General features: G+C 37.3%; 1 protein-coding gene across 2 annotated transcripts; it reads left to right on the forward strand.

Moving 5' to 3' along the window:
* The first annotated feature begins 1,140 nt into the window (after positions 1-1,140).
* Positions 1,141-14,721, forward strand: LOC149072195 (SEC14-like protein 3). Of its 2 annotated transcripts, XM_089246514.1 has the most exons (13): positions 1,143-1,179; positions 1,290-1,408; positions 1,653-1,722; positions 3,800-3,843; positions 5,693-5,755; positions 7,462-7,555; positions 7,644-7,738; positions 7,855-7,933; positions 10,532-10,612; positions 10,701-10,790; positions 10,955-11,067; positions 13,991-14,342; positions 14,451-14,721. In XM_089246514.1, the coding sequence occupies exons 2-13, from the start codon at positions 1,361-1,363 to the stop codon at positions 14,552-14,554; spliced, it is 1,233 nt and encodes a 410-aa protein (XP_089102640.1). In that variant the 5' UTR covers positions 1,143-1,179; positions 1,290-1,360; the 3' UTR covers positions 14,555-14,721. The 2 variants fall into 2 exon arrangements, with proteins under 2 accessions (XP_089102639.1, XP_089102640.1); XM_089246513.1 differs by having other exon boundaries at positions 1,141-1,408.
* Positions 14,722-18,816: the final 4,095 nt, after the last annotated feature.

The following is an 18,816-nucleotide window of genomic DNA, read 5'->3' on the forward strand; positions in this document are numbered from 1 at the left end:
TCCAACAATATACATAAGAAAGACGAGTAGAAGAGCAATCGAGACAGCCTTGACGTTCCATTCTGAGAAAATTATGCCAATCTTTCGGTGCAAATCTCAATTCCTGTAATAACTTAACGAGCGAATATTGTTGCATTTTTCTATAACCAACCTTTGCACCACGTTACCCGTCTTTTCTTTTTTGGAACTGATAACTTTTGCTGCCGTTACCAATCCAACTACATCAGGGCCGTAGCACACCTTCTCGGGGCTCCAGGGCAGACATTTTCTTAGGGGCTTCCCCCCCCCCCTTAAAAAGGAAAAAATTATGCAAAATAAGTGTTTATTTTTTGTGAGGCCTCCATTCGGCTAGAGGCCCCGGGGTAGCGTCCCGGTTGCCCCAGCCCAGTTACGACCCTGAACTACACACAAAGCATCATATGTGGAAATTACACAGGAATGTCCCGTATTTTTAGTGATATTCCTGTGTTTTTGGTCGTTCTTATTTTTTTTATATATACACTTTTTTCCTTCTTTTTCTTTCAACCAAGCGTATTTGAATTGACAATCTTTACTAAGATTATGAATGAAGATAATTTTCATCGCTTGTAAATTATATTATGATAATTACGCATAAATATACATATTCATCTAAACATATTTGTTATATTCTGTCAAGTTTTCTTTCCCGTGAACTACATTACGATTTCCAATAAATTCTTCATTACCCTCTAATTGATAATTTATGAGCAATAACTGGTGATTTTGCCGTTTCCTGACCACGTTTTTTGGTGAAAACTGTCGATATTCCATATTTTTTCTACCATATTTAAGCTCCCAATTTCCCGTATTTTTCTAAATGAAATATGTTGCGTGTGTATATAATAAAATATCACCTAAGTCATGATGAAATAAATTCTATTGAAATATATCTACTAAGATGATTTTTTTATTGCGATTTGTAGCAGATCTTTACTTCTCCGTCCTGCATTAATTTCATCAACAATTAGATAAAATTCATAGTAAATTACAGTTTTGGCTACTATTACGTCTCGCATTAAGGATCGCCTTTCTGTTTTATCTTTAACGGGGGTGTTTTTATCTTGATTGACAATAACCCAGTTAAGGGGCAGCGTAAAGAAGAGATCGGATGAAACGTGAGTATTTTGACCTAAGAATGAATCGGGAACGGACAAAACGGTATCTAGCCGCTCCGTATCGCTGTTTCTGGTAGCGATTAGTGGAAATTTATTAAACATTTCCTCGTAATATTTCGTAGAAATACTGTATGAACTGATATCTTTTTTTAGGTATTAATTCTGTGAAAAAAATCGACGTAATAGTTTTGGAATTCGCTTCAGACAAGGAAACATTCTAAAATATGGACGAGAAAATTCTTGACGAGGAAAAAACTAATATCCTTCAGCAAGTAAGATTTTCTATTGTTGATATTTCTTAATTGAAGATATTGACATACATACAGTATCAGCAAACAATCACGATTTCTACAAGGTCGAAATACGTTGTTGTTAAAATTCTGAATTTTATCTAAGTTTACCCAATTTTTATTGAATGATCTGAAATTATGAAATTATCTTTTTTGAATTAAAGAATGAAAAATATAAATGAGAGAAAAATATATTTTTAATATTTATATGTTGTGATTATTTCAGTTCAGAATAAACATGTCCGATTTGCTCCAATCACATCATGATGATCGTTTTTTACTGCGTTGGTTGAGAGGTAATTACTTGATTGATTTTATATCGATTTGCAGAAAGGGCTGAGATTTATTATTTGGTTTCTTTTATTTCTCGAAAAGATATATTCAAGTGATAATTTGTAGAACCCGGAAATTCAGGCAAAATGCCATAAATGCCTATTTTTTAACTTTTTTTTTTGCAAAAACGTTTTTTTTAAAAAAATATTCGCCATGAAAATGCCTATTTTAACATTGTTTTAAGTTTGTTCGTGAATTTGAGAGGTCATATTTTCAGCATGGAGAACTTCAAAAAACTCAGCATTAGTTATTATCTTAACAACTCTTAGCATTAATTATTATCATAAAGTCCCATTACCCTCCCCCCTACTTCCAGCCCAATTCAAACGCGAATAGGTGCAAGTGCCCGAGACAGAGAAAACTTGGAGTTGCCCTTCATTAAAAATTTTTTTCTGTGGTCACATGTTGTTAGGCATGAATGCTTTTGTTTGAGATGAACGCAGCCCATGTATGAGAAAAGATGAAAAAAAATTATAAGTTTGTTTCTTCTTATATATATGTAACACATCTTGCTCATGTATTGGATAGCATTCTATATGTATAGCTGAGACGATCCTTGTCCCAAAAGGTCATCAGTTGCCGTCTTGGCTTACCCAGGCCGTACAGGAGTCGAGGAGGCTTTAATCCTGGGGGCCGATATTGTCGATATTGTATTGGGACCCATTGTTTTACACCACAAATGCACTGCAAACAACCATGGCAACTTGTATTAAGAGATGATGTTTTTTTTGGCCCGAAATATACTGGGAAATTGAATTTTTCTAGATGTTAAGCCAGGTTTTCTCCTAGAAGCAGGTTTCTACAGCGCGTGCTGCGTGAAAACTCTGATTGGTCAAAAAAAACCTGAATTTCAAGTTTTTAACCAATCCGCGTTTTCACGCTGCACACGGCGTAGAAATTCTACTCCTTGGAAAACCCGGCTTTATGCCGAAACGAATATTTCGAAAGAAAAGTGATTTGTCTCCTTCGGGAATCGAACCTAGGTCCCTTTGCAAGCGCATTTGCTCGGTGTACAAGGGAACCCAGGTTCGATTCCTGGAGGAGAAAAATCACTTTTCTTTCCAAATATATGTTTCGGCATAACATACAGAAAAATTCAATTTTTCATGGCAAGTCATTTTAGGTATTTAGCATTCCATTGTATTTAAAAAAAAGACGCCCTCCGGGTCGTGTGATAGGTGCGGCCGCACCGGGACCTGCCCTTGAAATATAAATGTCCACATGTGTGGTAATATGAATGAAAAGACAGTTATTTTTTTTACAACTATAAAACATGATAGCTATGTATCAACTATAAAAATTATAATGAATTTTCCAAATATTGCAACAAATAAAGGAGAATTATTCGCTACTCGAAGGTGCCTCACAACCATTTCCTCTACGGCAGGCATCTTCAACCCGTTACTCACGAGCACCACGATGCTCCCAAATCTCCCAGAGTGCTCGATGATCGTGTCCAATTTCGTGCTCGTGAGCACTTGATCAACGTTCCGATTAAACACCTTGTACCGGCTACATTCAAGGATTCAAATCACCATGATTTCATGCATTCGTATGTCAAACTTGCCGTGAGGGTGCTCTTCTTTTGATGATGGGTACAGGCAGTGCTCGTGACTAAAAACAGGTTGAAGACCTCTGCTACGGGCTACACATTTTAAGATTATATAATATAGGCATCCTCGGTCAACAATATTGCATAAATAAATGAAATAAATATATTAAGTATATAATATAAAGCAGATTTAATTGTTTTAAAATATTTCCAAAAACTCTCAAGGGTTCTGTTACTCCTGTGTGGTTAATAACCCCTTCCATAGAAACACTACACAAGAATGCAGCCAATAATGCTACATAAGAGATTTCTACTTCAAATTGATATCTATCACTCGTATGTCAACATTTTGAACCTAATTAACGCAATTCCTTTGAAAGGTTGACGCTGAATTTCATATTTCATTAATGTATCTATGATTGGGTTCTTATGATTGAATGAATTGCAGTCTGATTAATCATTTTCATCCATTTATACTAATTTTACAGCGAGAGACTTTAATATACGAGAGGCAGAAAAGATGCTGCGTGAGGTGAGAGTAATCTTTTTGATAAATTATTATTAGATTAACTCCTTATTTTTGGGTAATTACATTCTCGTTTAGTAATAATAGCCAAATTGTATTCAATTTAATGCAAAAGATGAGGTAAAATAATGAATTTTTACTTAAATTTTTTCAACTGCTGCAACGGAAATACATTATTTTTTCGTTCAACATTTTAGTATTATTTTTCTCACATTTTCCTCTTGTTGTCTTCTCTAGCGTCAGTGATAATCAAAATCAGTTTTGTGAAGAGAAGATCACGTGGGAATTAACGAGTAGGATCACATCTATAGCGCAGGGTGGTTATAAATAAACTGGCACTACTCAGACAGACGTATGTAAGACCCATTCTGATGGAAGTATTTTGATGAAACTTGGTACGTAGCAGAGAAGGCCAACAGCTGGCCCACGGGCCACACAAAATCACCTCCTGCGCGGCCCCCGACAAGGTAAAAATGCAGGACGTCCCCTAAATTTGTAATAAGTTTAAAAATTCATAAAAATTGCGGAAATTGGTAAATTTTAATACCGTTTTTTCCAAAAAGGTTATTCTCACGAAGAGGGGGGGGGGGAGACTTTTTGGTACAGAAAAAAAATTACGCTTATAGTTTTGTCGCCAGAGCGCGCTGCACGAAAGCAAATCAAGATTGATTGAACTTGAACATTTCTTCAATCTTTTTTAGGCCGGTATTACACTGCAAAAGTTTTGTAAAAGTGCTTTGATAAAACTTGAAAAATACAACCAATAAACTGATCGGTTGGATAAGCTTGAATGCAACCCATCAGCTTATTCGTTGTATTTTTCAAGTTTTAAACAAGCAATTTTATAAAACTTGTATAGTGTAATACCGGCCTTATGCCCGGAACCATCGCAAGGCTTCAGCTTCAGCTGGTGATTCGTGTCCGAGGTAAAACAACTTCACCAATAGCGTTTTATCTACCAATGTTCACATCACAATGAAAACCTTATGTAAGTGCCAGTAACAGCAGAATTCAGAAATGATCTGTTAAACGTGCACCCGGCATTTTATAGGACTGGGATTTGCATATTTTTAATGATGTGCTTTGATGCAGCGCACACTCTATCGACAAAAATTTGAATTAATTTTTTTCTATTCCAAAACTTTAATCCTCCTTTCGTAAGAATAACTTTTTTTTCGTAAACCGCATTCAAATATACCAATTTCTTTAATTTTTATGAATTTTTAAACTCTTTACGTATTTATTGGACACCCTGTATAAAAATCAGCCAGTTTTACGGTACATTTTTTCTTGTGCGGCTTATACGCCAGAGTGGCGCCCGTGACGATGCAGCTGACCAGTATGCCGGCCAGCGAACAGAAAGAAGTTGGCCACCCCTGGTATATAGGATATATGGACTATGATGAAAAGAAAGATTCCATAAAGAAGATAGTTCCATTTTTGTCCATCAGGTGAAAAAAGTGGCGCTTTTTATCACAGTTATTTTTTTCCTCATGGTCCGAGTAACATATATAACAAGTTTCATTAAAATACCTCCATCAGAATGGGTCTTACATACGTCTGAATAGTGTCAGTTTATTTACAACTTCCCTGCATATAAGAAAAGGGTGGTGGATAGGGTTGAAAACGAAGGGGGAGACTTACTCCACTGATCGTTTTGCATCCTTTATTTCTTAAATGTTAACAAAGATACCAGTTTCAGAGATTTATCGCTGGTACTTCAACTACACCTAGTCAGATTTTGTTGCTGAAAACCGATAAGTGAACGGATTAAATTCCCGATGACAGTGGTGTGAAGTTAAACAGGTGGAATGAAAAAGAAAACATTTCTTAAAATTTGCATTAATTTTTACAGGATCTCAAAATGCGTAAGAAATTGAAAGTTGAGAATATACTGAAGGATTATGAAGTTCCTGAGGTAAATTATTTATGTTTATAAAATTAGCTTTATCAATACAATGGAACCTTCCAAACGGATAATTTTCTGATTCCCCGGTCCCGTGGAAGTGTTTCTTAACCTTTTTTAAACCCGGGGCCACCTTTGGACCATTTTTTTTCTTCTCGTGGTCCCCGTGTTTGAGTGGGCCCCACCACAGTCATCGAGGAGCGCGACCCGTGTTCTACTCATCGAGCGTTTTTCTGGGAAGGGGAGGGGTCTATTTAGGGCCGTCTCAACAACATGGAACCTCAGTGAAAATGATATTTTGTGATCCGTACTTTACTAGAAGTAACAGCTTAAATATTCACTTACTCCTGAAAAAGATCACAATACCATATCTCATCATGTAGGATTCTCTATACACATCGGGGTCATAGTCCATGCTTGGATGGGTTCACGTGTTAAGATGGGCTTGATTACCAATTAGCATACTTAATCTCGAAAAACGTGATATCAGATCTCATTAAAATGAGGCAACTTGTACACTCGAGGCCCTCGGTGGACCCATACGTCAAAACAACTCTGGTTTTGGTGGGTTGTGAAAGTAGTCACACTTTTCCACGCCATTTATTTCACTTTAAGACTTCATTTTTCCACATCCAAACATTTTTTGCACAGCTGTCTGTGGTCCCTTTAACTACCTGCATGGCTATCCTTTTCAACGTGATTTTCTCCCATGATCCCCCTTGGAACATCTCAGGACATCAAGGGGGCCATATGGCCCCAGGTTGAGAAACACTGCCGTGGAATACGACTTGAATAACTTAAGTCCTTAAGTTAATACTTTACTTAAATAACTGAACATAACTAAGGTCCAGGATGGTAATATATTGGTTTTGCTTGTTGATACATGTGAAGAAAGCCAACATTACAAGACTGATAATGTTATGAATGTTTTTATTTTCTTCACACATATTTTAATCTAATTTAATTTTTATTGCAAAATATTTGTAGAGCACGTATCACACATGTACGGTTAAACAATTAATTCGTTTAATGAAGATAAGAATTATAAATATGGAAAAATTTATAACCAGACTTTCCAACTTTGGGAATTACGCATAATCGCTGGTAAAAGTGATGAATAAAGTGAAATTTATAATCAAACTTTCTTTATCGAGACGATTGGTGATTATGCATCACCCCGGTGTATTACTTTCACACACACAGTAGCATATACATTTTAACATTAAAATGTATAGGGACCAGTTGCGACCAAAGCTAAACGTCGTATAAATGTGAAACACAGTATATCGTACCTCCCCATTAGTGGACGAAATGTTTGGTCCCATGAGCTGTATATGTTTATTATCACGTGTTATATATCACAATTATCACGTGTATATATTGTTTATAATTTTTATTAATTGCATTTTTAATTGGGTTGCTGTATTTTTGAAATATATGACATCCATATTTTTATGGGCATCTTTTTCTCAGCCACCTCGTTGGGCATTTTGCCTGTTGTGGTGATGTATTTGTATTTAAGAAACGAGAAGGAATTTTGATTTTTAAAAACAACAAAAGTTAATTAAAATACTGATCGGATTAGATAAATCATTACATCAGTAGATGTAATTATGATTCTCGTATTAATGAGTGAACAATTGAACTTTCAAAGACATTTATTACAATATAATTCTTCAATTCAAATGCCAACTGAACTTTTCTATTCCTTGAAACAGGTAGCGAAGTCATATCTATCAACGACATTGCTGGGATTCAGTAAATTGGGACATCCTGTGAGGTTTACTCACGTTGGTAAATGGGATGCTAAAGGTATAACAGTTACACTGTGTGCGATAATGTTGAATAATCTAAATTTAAAAAAAAAGTGTTAAACTGTATCTTTTCGATTATCACTTAGGTTTGGTGAAATCGTTGACCCGTCAAGATGTACTGTTAAGTGCAATATACTTAATGGAGGAGGATAGATACAAAATGGAAAAGCTCAACAGAGAGGTTCTGTTTCACGATAATTTTCTAACGAGTAAAATCGAACGCAGGTTATGATAACCGGGGTCATAAACGTTAATTTTGCTGATAACTTGTTTTTTTTTTGTTTGTATACTTTTCAGACTGGAAATGCTGTAGAAACATCCGTGTTTATTACTGATTATTCTGAACTACACTTGACCCAGTGGTGTAATAAAGAAGGTGAGCGAAATACTTGAAAATACGGACCTCGTAAAGATTGCCTGCACAAATACAATCGAACTTGGTTAATTCGAATCTCAAGGGACAGCAAAAAAGTTTGAATTATCCAAAATTCGAATTATCCAACTCATCAATATAGAAGGATTTTATTTTCAAAATCTGTTCTTATTTTGAAAAAAAAAACAAAACAATAATTTCATTTACCTATTACTAGCTTTAGCTCTACCCAAAGATTTAGTCATTTTTATTTGATTTCAAAAAATAATAAAACAATTGGTAAAAAAAACATTTCACGTATGTGGTTCCTAATTTTACAATAATATACCAAATGAAATTATTAATAACACACATTTCTACTTGTAAGAAAATCATGAAAAAGTATCGTTTTTCTATCACTAACAATTGAAAATTTCTTTTCAAATGAAGATTTTAATTTTCATTCACAAACTTCTTACCTAACTCATGTAAAAACCTCTCAATTTTTTCTGACTGTTTTTATAATAAAACCCTTTAATTTTTTACTTATTTATTGTTTATTTTTGTTTAGACTTTTTAATTCAATTCAATTGAACAAAATGTTGAGAGAGAGAAAGGAAAAACAAATCAAACAATATTTCTATCAAATTAATATTGTTACTGCACCGCAATTGCCACCACTTAATATTTTTGTATTTTGTGTATTTTTCCAGTTATCTTTTCCTTTTTATCTCGTTTTTTTGTCTTTTTCTCTCTTTTATTATTATTTTTTTTTATACTGAATTAAAGTAAAAGTCCGTTATAACGAGTATGGCTTATAACGACAATCTCGATATAACGAGGGATTTGCAGGTGATTGGTAACGACCTAACGTTACAAAAGACTTCCGCTTACATAACGAGAAGTCCGTTATAACAATTTTCCCGGTGATTGTGAACTGTCGTTATAATGGACTTCTACTATATATAATTCATACGTCTAATGTTGAAAAAGAAATTGTGACTGCTAAGTTAGAACCATATCGGTTTCTTAGCAATTTTTCCCCCACTCTCATATTGTTCTGTATTTTCTTTATTTATGAATAAAATTGAATTGAAATTGAAAGTCTGCAGAACAACAATCCCTGCTAGAAAAAAAATTTCCAGACCTCGACTCTTGTTCTGCGGAGTTTGTGATCTTTAGTAAATACTATTGCTGGGAAAAAAAATCCGCTGTGCATGCATCATAATACACGCAATATACAGGGAATGACATGATTTCAAAAATTTATGTTTTCAAAACTATTTCACATAGTAATCTGTGTTACATAAGAATAAAGAAAAACATTCAAAGTTTTTTTTTTTTCAAAATCACCGTATAGTTGGCAGCACTTCCGTAGAACGCAGCGTGTGAAATTGCAAATGGTGGCAATGGGAGGAAGAAGTTTTTGTGTATTAAGCCCCTTCACGTGGGAAATAGAATTTTCACTAATGACTGCTCTCCGATCTTTCCTTACGGAGGAAAAAAGTCGTCACGCTGGTGCTAGAACTCCCAATGCTACCGCAATATTTGCACATGTGAACGGGCTTTTAGAATGTGCAAAGGTTGTTTCCACCACTTCTGTGCAGCGTGCATTTAGAAATTCGTTTCACTCAAAAAAAAAAAAACCAAAATAACAAAGGAATGGTTCAGTGCTGCAATCATGTTGGAAAAACATGCTTTGAATATTTATCTTTATTTTTATGTATCACAGATTATATTATGTGTAATTAGTTTTGAAAATACATTTTTTTAAAATCGTGCCATTCATTTCTGCAAACCCTATATTTTTCTCAACTATATATGAGTATTTAGAACTTCGGAAAAACTTTAAGGAGTGATAGAACACATTTAAATAAGCAATTTTTATCATATGATGATGCGTGGTCGTAATGCAAGCTGTCAACCGCTAGACGGCTCTGTCATTGAACGCATGACGCGCTGGTTTTGACACTTATCGTCACTGCTATCAAGGACTGCTGACAAGATGGCTGGTTTCACGAATCAGGTGGCGGACATGCATTTTATGTACATATAGAGTTGTGAACGGGAATGCTCTGAAAGCGCAAAAAACTGTATGTGGGGGTGTTTACTGACAAGATGCGCGCCGGATCGAAATGTCTTCGAGTAATTGCACCGGCGTCTGTGCGAAACGGGCTCCATTTTCAGTGTCAAGCAGGACACAGGGCGCGCCCGGAATATGAAGACCGCAAGAAGCCCGTTTCACATAGGAACGTTGCACTCACTTCAAAGGCATTTTGAACTGGCACTCGTGTTGTCAGAAAACACTTCAGGCAGGTAAAGTTTTTCAGCTTCCAGAACATTCTCGCAGCATCTTACATGAAATGTATGTCCGACTTTTTCTGATTCCAGAAAACAGCCATCTTTTCTGCAATTAACGGTAGAAATAACGATAAGTGAAAAAACCGTTTATGTTTTCAATGGCAGGGCCGTTTAACAGTTTACTGCGTGCGTTACGACCAGTCATTGTAGGACAAAAATTGCGGGTATATATGTGTTCTGTCATTAATGAAACTTTTGTCCTCGAGTTGTGAATCATCCTGTGTATTCCTTTATTTTCATGATTACTTTATTTCATCACAGTTTTCCGGTATTGCATTTTTCTTGCGGAGAAGTACCAAGATCATTTTCCAGAGTCATTGTATTGTTATTTTGGACTAAATGGTGAGCCTAAGAGTTATAATTGTACAATTCTGGGACTTGAAAAAATCGAACGATTTTGATAATCAATTTTTGATCTTTCTTTTTCTAGCACCTAGCTTTATAGTCTACATTGTCAATACAATACTAAAGCCATTCCTCGCAGAAAATGTTTGGCAAAAAATTAAGCTATATTCGGAAGGTAAGATGCAAAAAAATATCTTTTTAAGTCATTCCTTAACTAATCATTAATTAACTTGTCGAATATAAAAAAATTGTTTTCGTAGCATAACATATTATGCAATACAATTTAAAATATTACTGTGTATTTGCTCTCTTATTATACTTCACACACATCTTTTTCAGGTGACGATAGCTACAAAAATGATCTATTTTCACTTGTTCCCAAGGAAATCGTTCCTGCCTATATTGGAGGAGAAAGGTACGATCCTGAAGGTGATCCTACCTGCGATGGTTTGGTAAGTATCATATAATATACATGGTGCATAGCTAACAGCTGGCAGCGCAATTTACAGACGAACCGTTGATTCTAGAGAGGCGTATTTCGAATTAGAAAAAGTATCCAAATAAAATGCGGACCTCTGATACGTCATTCATATAGCATGGTGCTGCATAGTTATTAAAACACAAAAACAATTTTTTATATGGACACCCTGTGCTGAAAAACCCAATTAGAGAAAGTTGTGTCCTTGCCTCTCCTGAGGCCAACAAAAGAAATTATCCATTTTCATTTCTAATTGCAAGGCTGGGATATTAAAATTCAAAAAATAGAGAAACATTGTTAAAATACAGCACAAACTAACGAAAAACGCCATTTACCTCATTTATACTCTTTACCCGAATTTTGAATTCAAATATTTCAGCGATTATAGCACTTAAAAACGTGGAATATTTTTTGTTGGCCTAAGGAGAGACAGGGCAATAACTTTCGAATTCGGTTTATGAGTACAGGGTGTCCGTATAAAAAGTTACTTTTTTATTTTCATAACTATACAACCCCTTGCAATATCAATGGCGTATCTGAGATCCACACGTTGTTAGGCCAATTTTTGTAATTGGAAATATGCCTCTCAATGATTGAGAGGTTCACCTTGTAATTTGCGGTCCAAGGTCTCAGCTATGTACCCTGTATATAAAAAAAAGAAATATTAAAAATACATATACTTAAACTGAAAAGTTTAAAAAGTTGTTGGATATAGAATAAAACATCCCTTTCTTGCATAGTGATGGTGCATGCGTGACACCATGGATGTATCGATCATCATACGGTTTCGAAAATACCCGAAATCTTTTTATACAAATACAAATACAAATACAACGCCACAACAGGCAAAATGCCCAACGAGGTGGCTGATAAAAAGATGCCCATAAAAATATGGTTGTCATATGTTTCAAAAATACAGCAACCCAATTAAAAATGCAATTAACACAAATTACAAACAATATATACACATGATAAAATATTATACGATGCCCATAAAGATTACTTATGGTTGTCTTATTCTAAGAATGGATAGCTTTTCGATTTACCCCAACATGTTTATCGTATTTCTTTTTAAACGTGTCAATTGTGTTACAATTTACTACCTCCGGGGGTAAGCTATTCCATTTATTAACAACCCTATTGGAGAAAAATTCCCTGCGACACCATAACCTTGCATTGTCCCTCACCAATCGATACTGGTGTCCCCTTGTAAAAGCAGTCGATTGGCGGTGTACTAAAAGTTCATGGTCCATCCTATCCATCCCATTGAAAATTTTGAACACTTCGATCATATCTCCTCGACACCTGCGTTCATCCAATGTAAACATATTCAAAAAATGAAGTCTTTCTTCATAACTCAAGCCCTGTGTGCCAATAAGGACACGCGTAGCTCTTCTCTGCACCCCTTCAACCAAGTCTATGTCCCTCTGTAGGTATGGTCTCCAAAACCTTACAGCATACTCCAGTCCAGGACGAACTAAGCCTCGAAAAAGAGGAAGAATGACTTTAGGAGAACGCGAAGAGACCTTTTTGAAAATGAGACCAAGCATTCTATTCGATTTTTTGACAACCGCTGAACAATGTTCAGAAAACTTAAGTCGCTCGTCAATGAGAATTCCCAAATCGGTGACTCTAGTTGCATCCGGGATAGTGACACCATTCAACTCGTAAGAGAACCGTTGGTTGTTCGAACCAAAATGAGCGACCATGCACTTATCTACGCTAAACGTCATGCTCCATTCATTTGCCCATGCTGCAATCTTGTTTAAGTTGGTCTGGAGCAACTCCCTATCGCTTTCATTCCCGATTACCCCCATTAGCTTCACATCATCTGCGAATTTGCTAGTAATTCCATCGATACCCTGATCGAGTTTATCGATAAAAAGTGAAAAAAGTATGGGGCCAAGGACACTTCCCTGAGGAACTCCACTTGTGACGTCTGTCCAACCAGAGAATTCCCCGTTCACCATAACTCGTTGCGACCTATCTCTTAACCACGATTCTATCCAATTCAGCAAGTTGCCCCCTATTCCAATCTCGTGTAATCTCTTTTATATCAACAACAACGATGGTGATTCTTCATTAGAAATTTGTTGTACACAAGGATGTGTTTCGCACATGTTGGTTGGCCCAACAATGAAGTAATTGGTGACCTTATTTCCACATTCATGAGTTTATGAGATATATTTTGACAAGCTTAACACTGAACAACTTTCTTGGATATGGGATGAATGTATTTTGTGGCTTCTCTGGACAGAAAGTCGTTCATAGTAGAATCTTCGGAGGGTGTTTTTAAAATGCTAATTCTTGTTTAGAAGAGAAAATTCATCACCAGAACAAAAACGTATTTAGAAGGATATTACTCGATGATTCCTATATATAGAAATGTCCTCCCAGCGCTTGTTAATACAAGATTCATTGAAAGACTGGTTATTTGTGGAGATGAAGATCACAAGGAAGAAAATTCATCTCTGCCGCACGGGGACTACAGTGCTCTACCAACTAAGTTATGGAAAGAGATAGAATGTTCCAACCTTGGAGCGTATATATATATATGTTGAAAGGCTCCGTACATGGATGGCAATCAACTAATAGCTCGTGATTGACATAGGCCACCAGATGGCCACATGCATATAAAAATGTCCTCTCGACTTGTTAATACATGAAACATTCCATCTATTTCCATAGCTTAGTTGGTAGAGCACTCGTCCGGCAAGTGAGGGGCCGGGGTTCGAACCACCGTGGGGGCAGAGATGAGTTTTCTTCCTTGTAATCTTCATCTCGACAAATAAGCAGTCTTTTCAATGAATTTTGCATACTTCTTATGTTTAATATAATGAAAAATTCCCAAAAGATATTCCGATTTCTTTTAATATCAATTTTCTGGTACTTTACAGCTGCATCGAAAAGAAAAGATTCCATCATCACTTTACTTAAAAGACCATATGGCTATCAATCCCGATGATCCAAACGTACAACAGAGAATTATCCATGAGAGGTCGATTTTCGAAGTCGAAAAAGAAATAACAGTTCCCGGTACGATTCTGTGTTGGGAATTCCAGACAAAGGACCACAATGTTAAATTCGGACTTTTCTTCAAAGACACTGAGAAAAGCAGTGACAAGAACGAAGAAGTTTGCAGAAAAATTCAAGTAAAAAATGCTATAAAAGAGTTATTACCAGTAGGAAATACCGAATGCAATATCATGTGTGAGCAGGGAGAGTACGTTTGTGTGAAAGAAGGTACATGTAAGTATCTGATAAATAATTCATTGGGATAGCTCAGAAATGTTTTTGAAAAAATTATCCATGTAACATTCTGAATATTTATGAATGATTCAATTTTCTCATTCGTAGATATATTGCATTTCGACAACAAGCATTCTTGGCTGCGATCGAAACATCTGTTCTACAAAGTTGAAGTACATCAACCTGATACCGTAACAGCAGTAGAAGAATAATGGACAATTTAGACTGTCTTGGAATTTAATGCCTTTATGTCCGGAAAAAAATTAGACTTGTATGATATAACATCTATCCTGTCATAATAGAGATTTATTTTATTGTTTTATGTAATTTAAATGAAAACATGGACCGTATTTCATGAGATAAATGGAACTTACCATTACGCACTGCCCGTTTACAGCCTGAGCCAGAGTCTCTCTTATCATCTATATTAGGTAGGGAACAAAGTTCTGCCAGAAATTGATTGTTTGGAAAAAAAGGATACAGAAAAAAAGCAAGAAATATATTTTCGGAAGAAAGTCATCGCGAAAGAATACCGCGGCGATCTCACCAGACAAACAATATGACCTTCTTGTGTATCAGTGTGCGTCTGGCAACTTTTTTTGCCCTCGCACCCGGCAATTTCTAGCTGGATTGTCGAGGGGAATGTCCATAGTATAAACAGTATTCTACTGTTCTGGCACTTACAGTGGACTCTCCTAAGACGGAATTTATCGCGGTTGCAGTCCAGAAAGCACAAAGTTTGGATTTTTAGTGAAACCAAATGATGTGACGAATTTTAGATTTTTCAACAGACATTTTACACGTCCCGTGTTACACCTAAAAGTTACAAACAACAAACAAAATTCTGCGTACTACTAGAACACATTTTAACGTTTCGAAACGATCGCGATTATTCAAATTAAACTGTAAACACGACTACTGCAGCTCGTCTGGCTCTACCTATCATTTCTGGCAAGAACTTTGTTCCCCACCTAATATTAATTAATAAACACACACATGATTTCGGATTTACAGTAGATGTAACTTTACCTTCAACCGAAATATAGGAAATATTGACATGCCTGTACGAGTGTATAGTATAACAAAAAACGAGAATACTTAAGGGAATACGTTAAGCAAGAGATACAAATGACAGCGCAAAACAAAAATTTGTTTCAGTCAAAACCATTTCCGAACAACGTGAGATTATTCCAACAACGAGGGCGAAAATAGAGATCTTTCAGGCAGGGTCAGGTAAGTCTCACGGGAGTCTGGATACTAGATGGTCGGGGGCTGGATATCTGAAACAACAAAAGGGGCATTATGTGAAATTCGCGAAAGCTGGGCTTTGTCCAACAGGTAGGATGATCTGACAGCGCAAGTGTGCATTCGAATAGCCCTTAATCTTCTTAATGCTTCTGTCTCTCCCATTTACTGCTTATTGCATTAGGTAAAATGACTTTCATTGGTTTATTGAGAAAGGGGAAACACAAAAACAACTCCTGATAAACCATAACGTCTCAGTTTTTGAAACAAAGAGATTCGGAATTTGTCCTTCTGCCAATTTTCATTCGGGGGGGGGGGGGGTCAGGTTTTTTTTTGTTAGGGTAAAATAGTAGCGGATGAGGTAGTGACACTTACAGGCATGTCAAATTTATTTGAGGGAAAAAATGTCATATTTCCGACTACTACTTCACCAACTTTGGCAATATCGCTATATTGCAATTTACTGCCACTAATGAGATGGGGGCGCGGTAGCCCAGGTCGATAAGATACTCGCCTAAAGTACCAAAGGATGTTAAGAGGTGTCGCGCGTTCGATACCCGGTTCGTCCTTGTCAGAAAACTTTCCTGACACATTGGTACAGCAAAAACGGTGACTTGACCGCAGCAAAAAATTGCTACCGCAGGGAGTGCCCCATCGAGAGGTTAGCGCACCAACATCTCGATGAGTATAAAAAACAAGCCTGCCGTTCGGAATCGGCAATAAATTGTAGGTCCCGGTCTAATTAGCTCTCGTGTGCAGAAAATGACCGTGGTGCGACATCAATGATGAAATGACTAATGAGATGGGTTGGAAATGACGGCGTTGTCTATTGGTGGCCGCCTGAAGTTCGTTAGGAAAAATATCTCATCTACATCCTCCCTCGGGTGGAACCTAGGGCCGTGACAGCAACCTTCACGGTGGTTGACGAGCATCTTACCACCACGCCATCGCTTGCTATCATCGACTATCCCCACCACAATATTTAGTTGAATTTTCTATGTAACGAAATTATCGCGCACAGATCAAACAACATTCAACTTATGCGTTAAGAGCTATTTTTGTTGAATAGGAAAAGGAAAGATGTCACATTGGGCAACTTACTTACTTTATGAATTTACTGCCACCGATAATTTAGTGAGAATCCTTAGAAAGTATTGTGCGCAGGTGCCAATAAATCTCGAGAAATTTTATGTGAATACAGTCTCTAAAGCCAGGTTTTCCTAGGAGCAAGTTTCTACAGCATGTGCAGCGTGAAAACGAACGCTGGTCAAAAAACCTGAATTTCGGGTTTTTTAACCAATTAGCATTTTCACGCTGCACACGGCGCAGAAATTCTACTCCTAGGAAAAATGCTTTACTGCAGAAAAGAGAAACCTATCAAAGACATGAAAAGAAATGTTATTCTTAAGTGTCACTAAATTCGGCATACTCGCAATTGTCCGAATCCGCAACTGCTTGGCCTGGTATTCGCGAATTCACCGGCCAAAGCCCGAACCATTTCTGAAAATCGGACTTTCATCACACCTCTCGGCCATTTCGCGAATTGGCCGCACTTCAAACTTTGCCCCAGCAACAAATAAAATCGCAACCACTTGCACAAATACAAATACAACGCCACAACAGGCAAAATTCCCACGAGGTGGCTGAGTAAAAGATGTCCATAACAAATATGGATGTCATATATTTCAAAAATACCGCAACCCCATTAAAAACACAACCACAAAAATTATAACAATATATATACATGATAAAATATTATACAATGCCCATAAGGATACTCATGGTTCTCAGCCTTTCGATTTACCCCAACATGTTTATAGTATTTCTTTTTAAACGTGTCAATTATGTTACAATTTACTACCTCCGGGGGTAAGCTATTCCATTTATTAACAAACCTATTAGAGAAAAATTCCCTGCGACACCATAACCTCGCATTGTCCCTTACCTAATTACGATTTCGTTCCTGATTGTCACTTTTAAAAAAACCCACAAAACAAAAAACCATTCTTCACACATCTAACAAATTGAATCACTTCCAGCATGCGAGATAGATAACAGCACCTGCTGAAACTATAACAAATAATAAATGTTGAGCAACTTGCAAGGGAGTAGTCGGGAATCAAGGCGATAGGAAGTTTCTCCAGACCGACTTAAACAGGTGGAGCATGGGCAAATTAATAATGACGTTTAGCGTTAAAAAGTGCGTGGTCGCTCATTTTGGTTCGAACAATCCCCGTTTCTCTCACTAGCTGAATGACGTCACTATCCCGGATGCAACTAGGGTCACCAATTTGGAAATTCTCATTGACGAGCGGCTTAGGCAGGGCCGCAACTAGGGGGAGCAGATGGGTCTCGTGGCCCGGGCGCTGGACCAGAGGGGGCGCAAATTTTATTCTCAAACTTCTCCTTCAACATTACAAGGGGGACGCCAAAATGCACACTTGCCCCGGGTGACCAAGCATCTAGTTGCGGCCTTGGGCTTAGATTTTATGAAAATTGCTCAGCGGTGGGGTCAAAAAATCGAATAGAATGCTCGGTTTCATTTTCAAAAAGGTCTCTTCACGTTCTCTTAAAGTCATTGTTCCACTTTTCCGAAGCTTAGTTGGAGACCATATCTACAGAGAGGGACATAAATTTGGTTGAAGGGGTGCAAGAAGTGTCCTTCTTGGCACACGGGGCTTGAGTTATGCAAACAATAAACATGACCCCCGCTCTGTCCCTTGTGGGATATAAGCAGGCTACCTTACGGCTGGGCCGTGCTAGAAAAAAAGGAAAAGCCTCGCCAGCCACTAAGACCACGGGCGGAACTCGGGCCTAGCATCACGACGCCGCATCTCCAACCCACGCAAAGGACCACAAACACTAAACATGCCTCCGCTCTGAAGCAGATTACCTAGGGGCTGGGTCAGGCTGGAAAAACTCTCTTGATGTCCGGGCCCGGCAGGCATCCCCGGCCCGTAAGCCACAGGACCCAACCCCGCCTGGGCTCCCATCGCCTCAGAGTCGCGGCAATCACATCCCCCCAAAGCCCCAGAAACCTCCAAGGAGCATGGGTGGACCGCCATCGAGTGAGAGACCAACGAAAACATCCCGAGCCATTAGCCTATGCTCGAAGACAGACTTCATTTTTTGAATATGTTTACATTAAATGAATGTGTGTGTGTGTGTGTGTGTGTGTGTGTGTGCAGTCGTCGTGGGGATATGATGCAAGTGTTTAAAATTTTCAACG

The sequence above is a fragment of the Pholcus phalangioides genome, unplaced genomic scaffold (genome assembly GCF_987345545.1).
Source record: "Pholcus phalangioides strain wild (caught in Gottingen) unplaced genomic scaffold, Ppha-v1.0 ptg000017l_1, whole genome shotgun sequence".
Lineage (NCBI taxonomy): Eukaryota > Metazoa > Arthropoda > Arachnida > Araneae > Pholcidae > Pholcus > Pholcus phalangioides.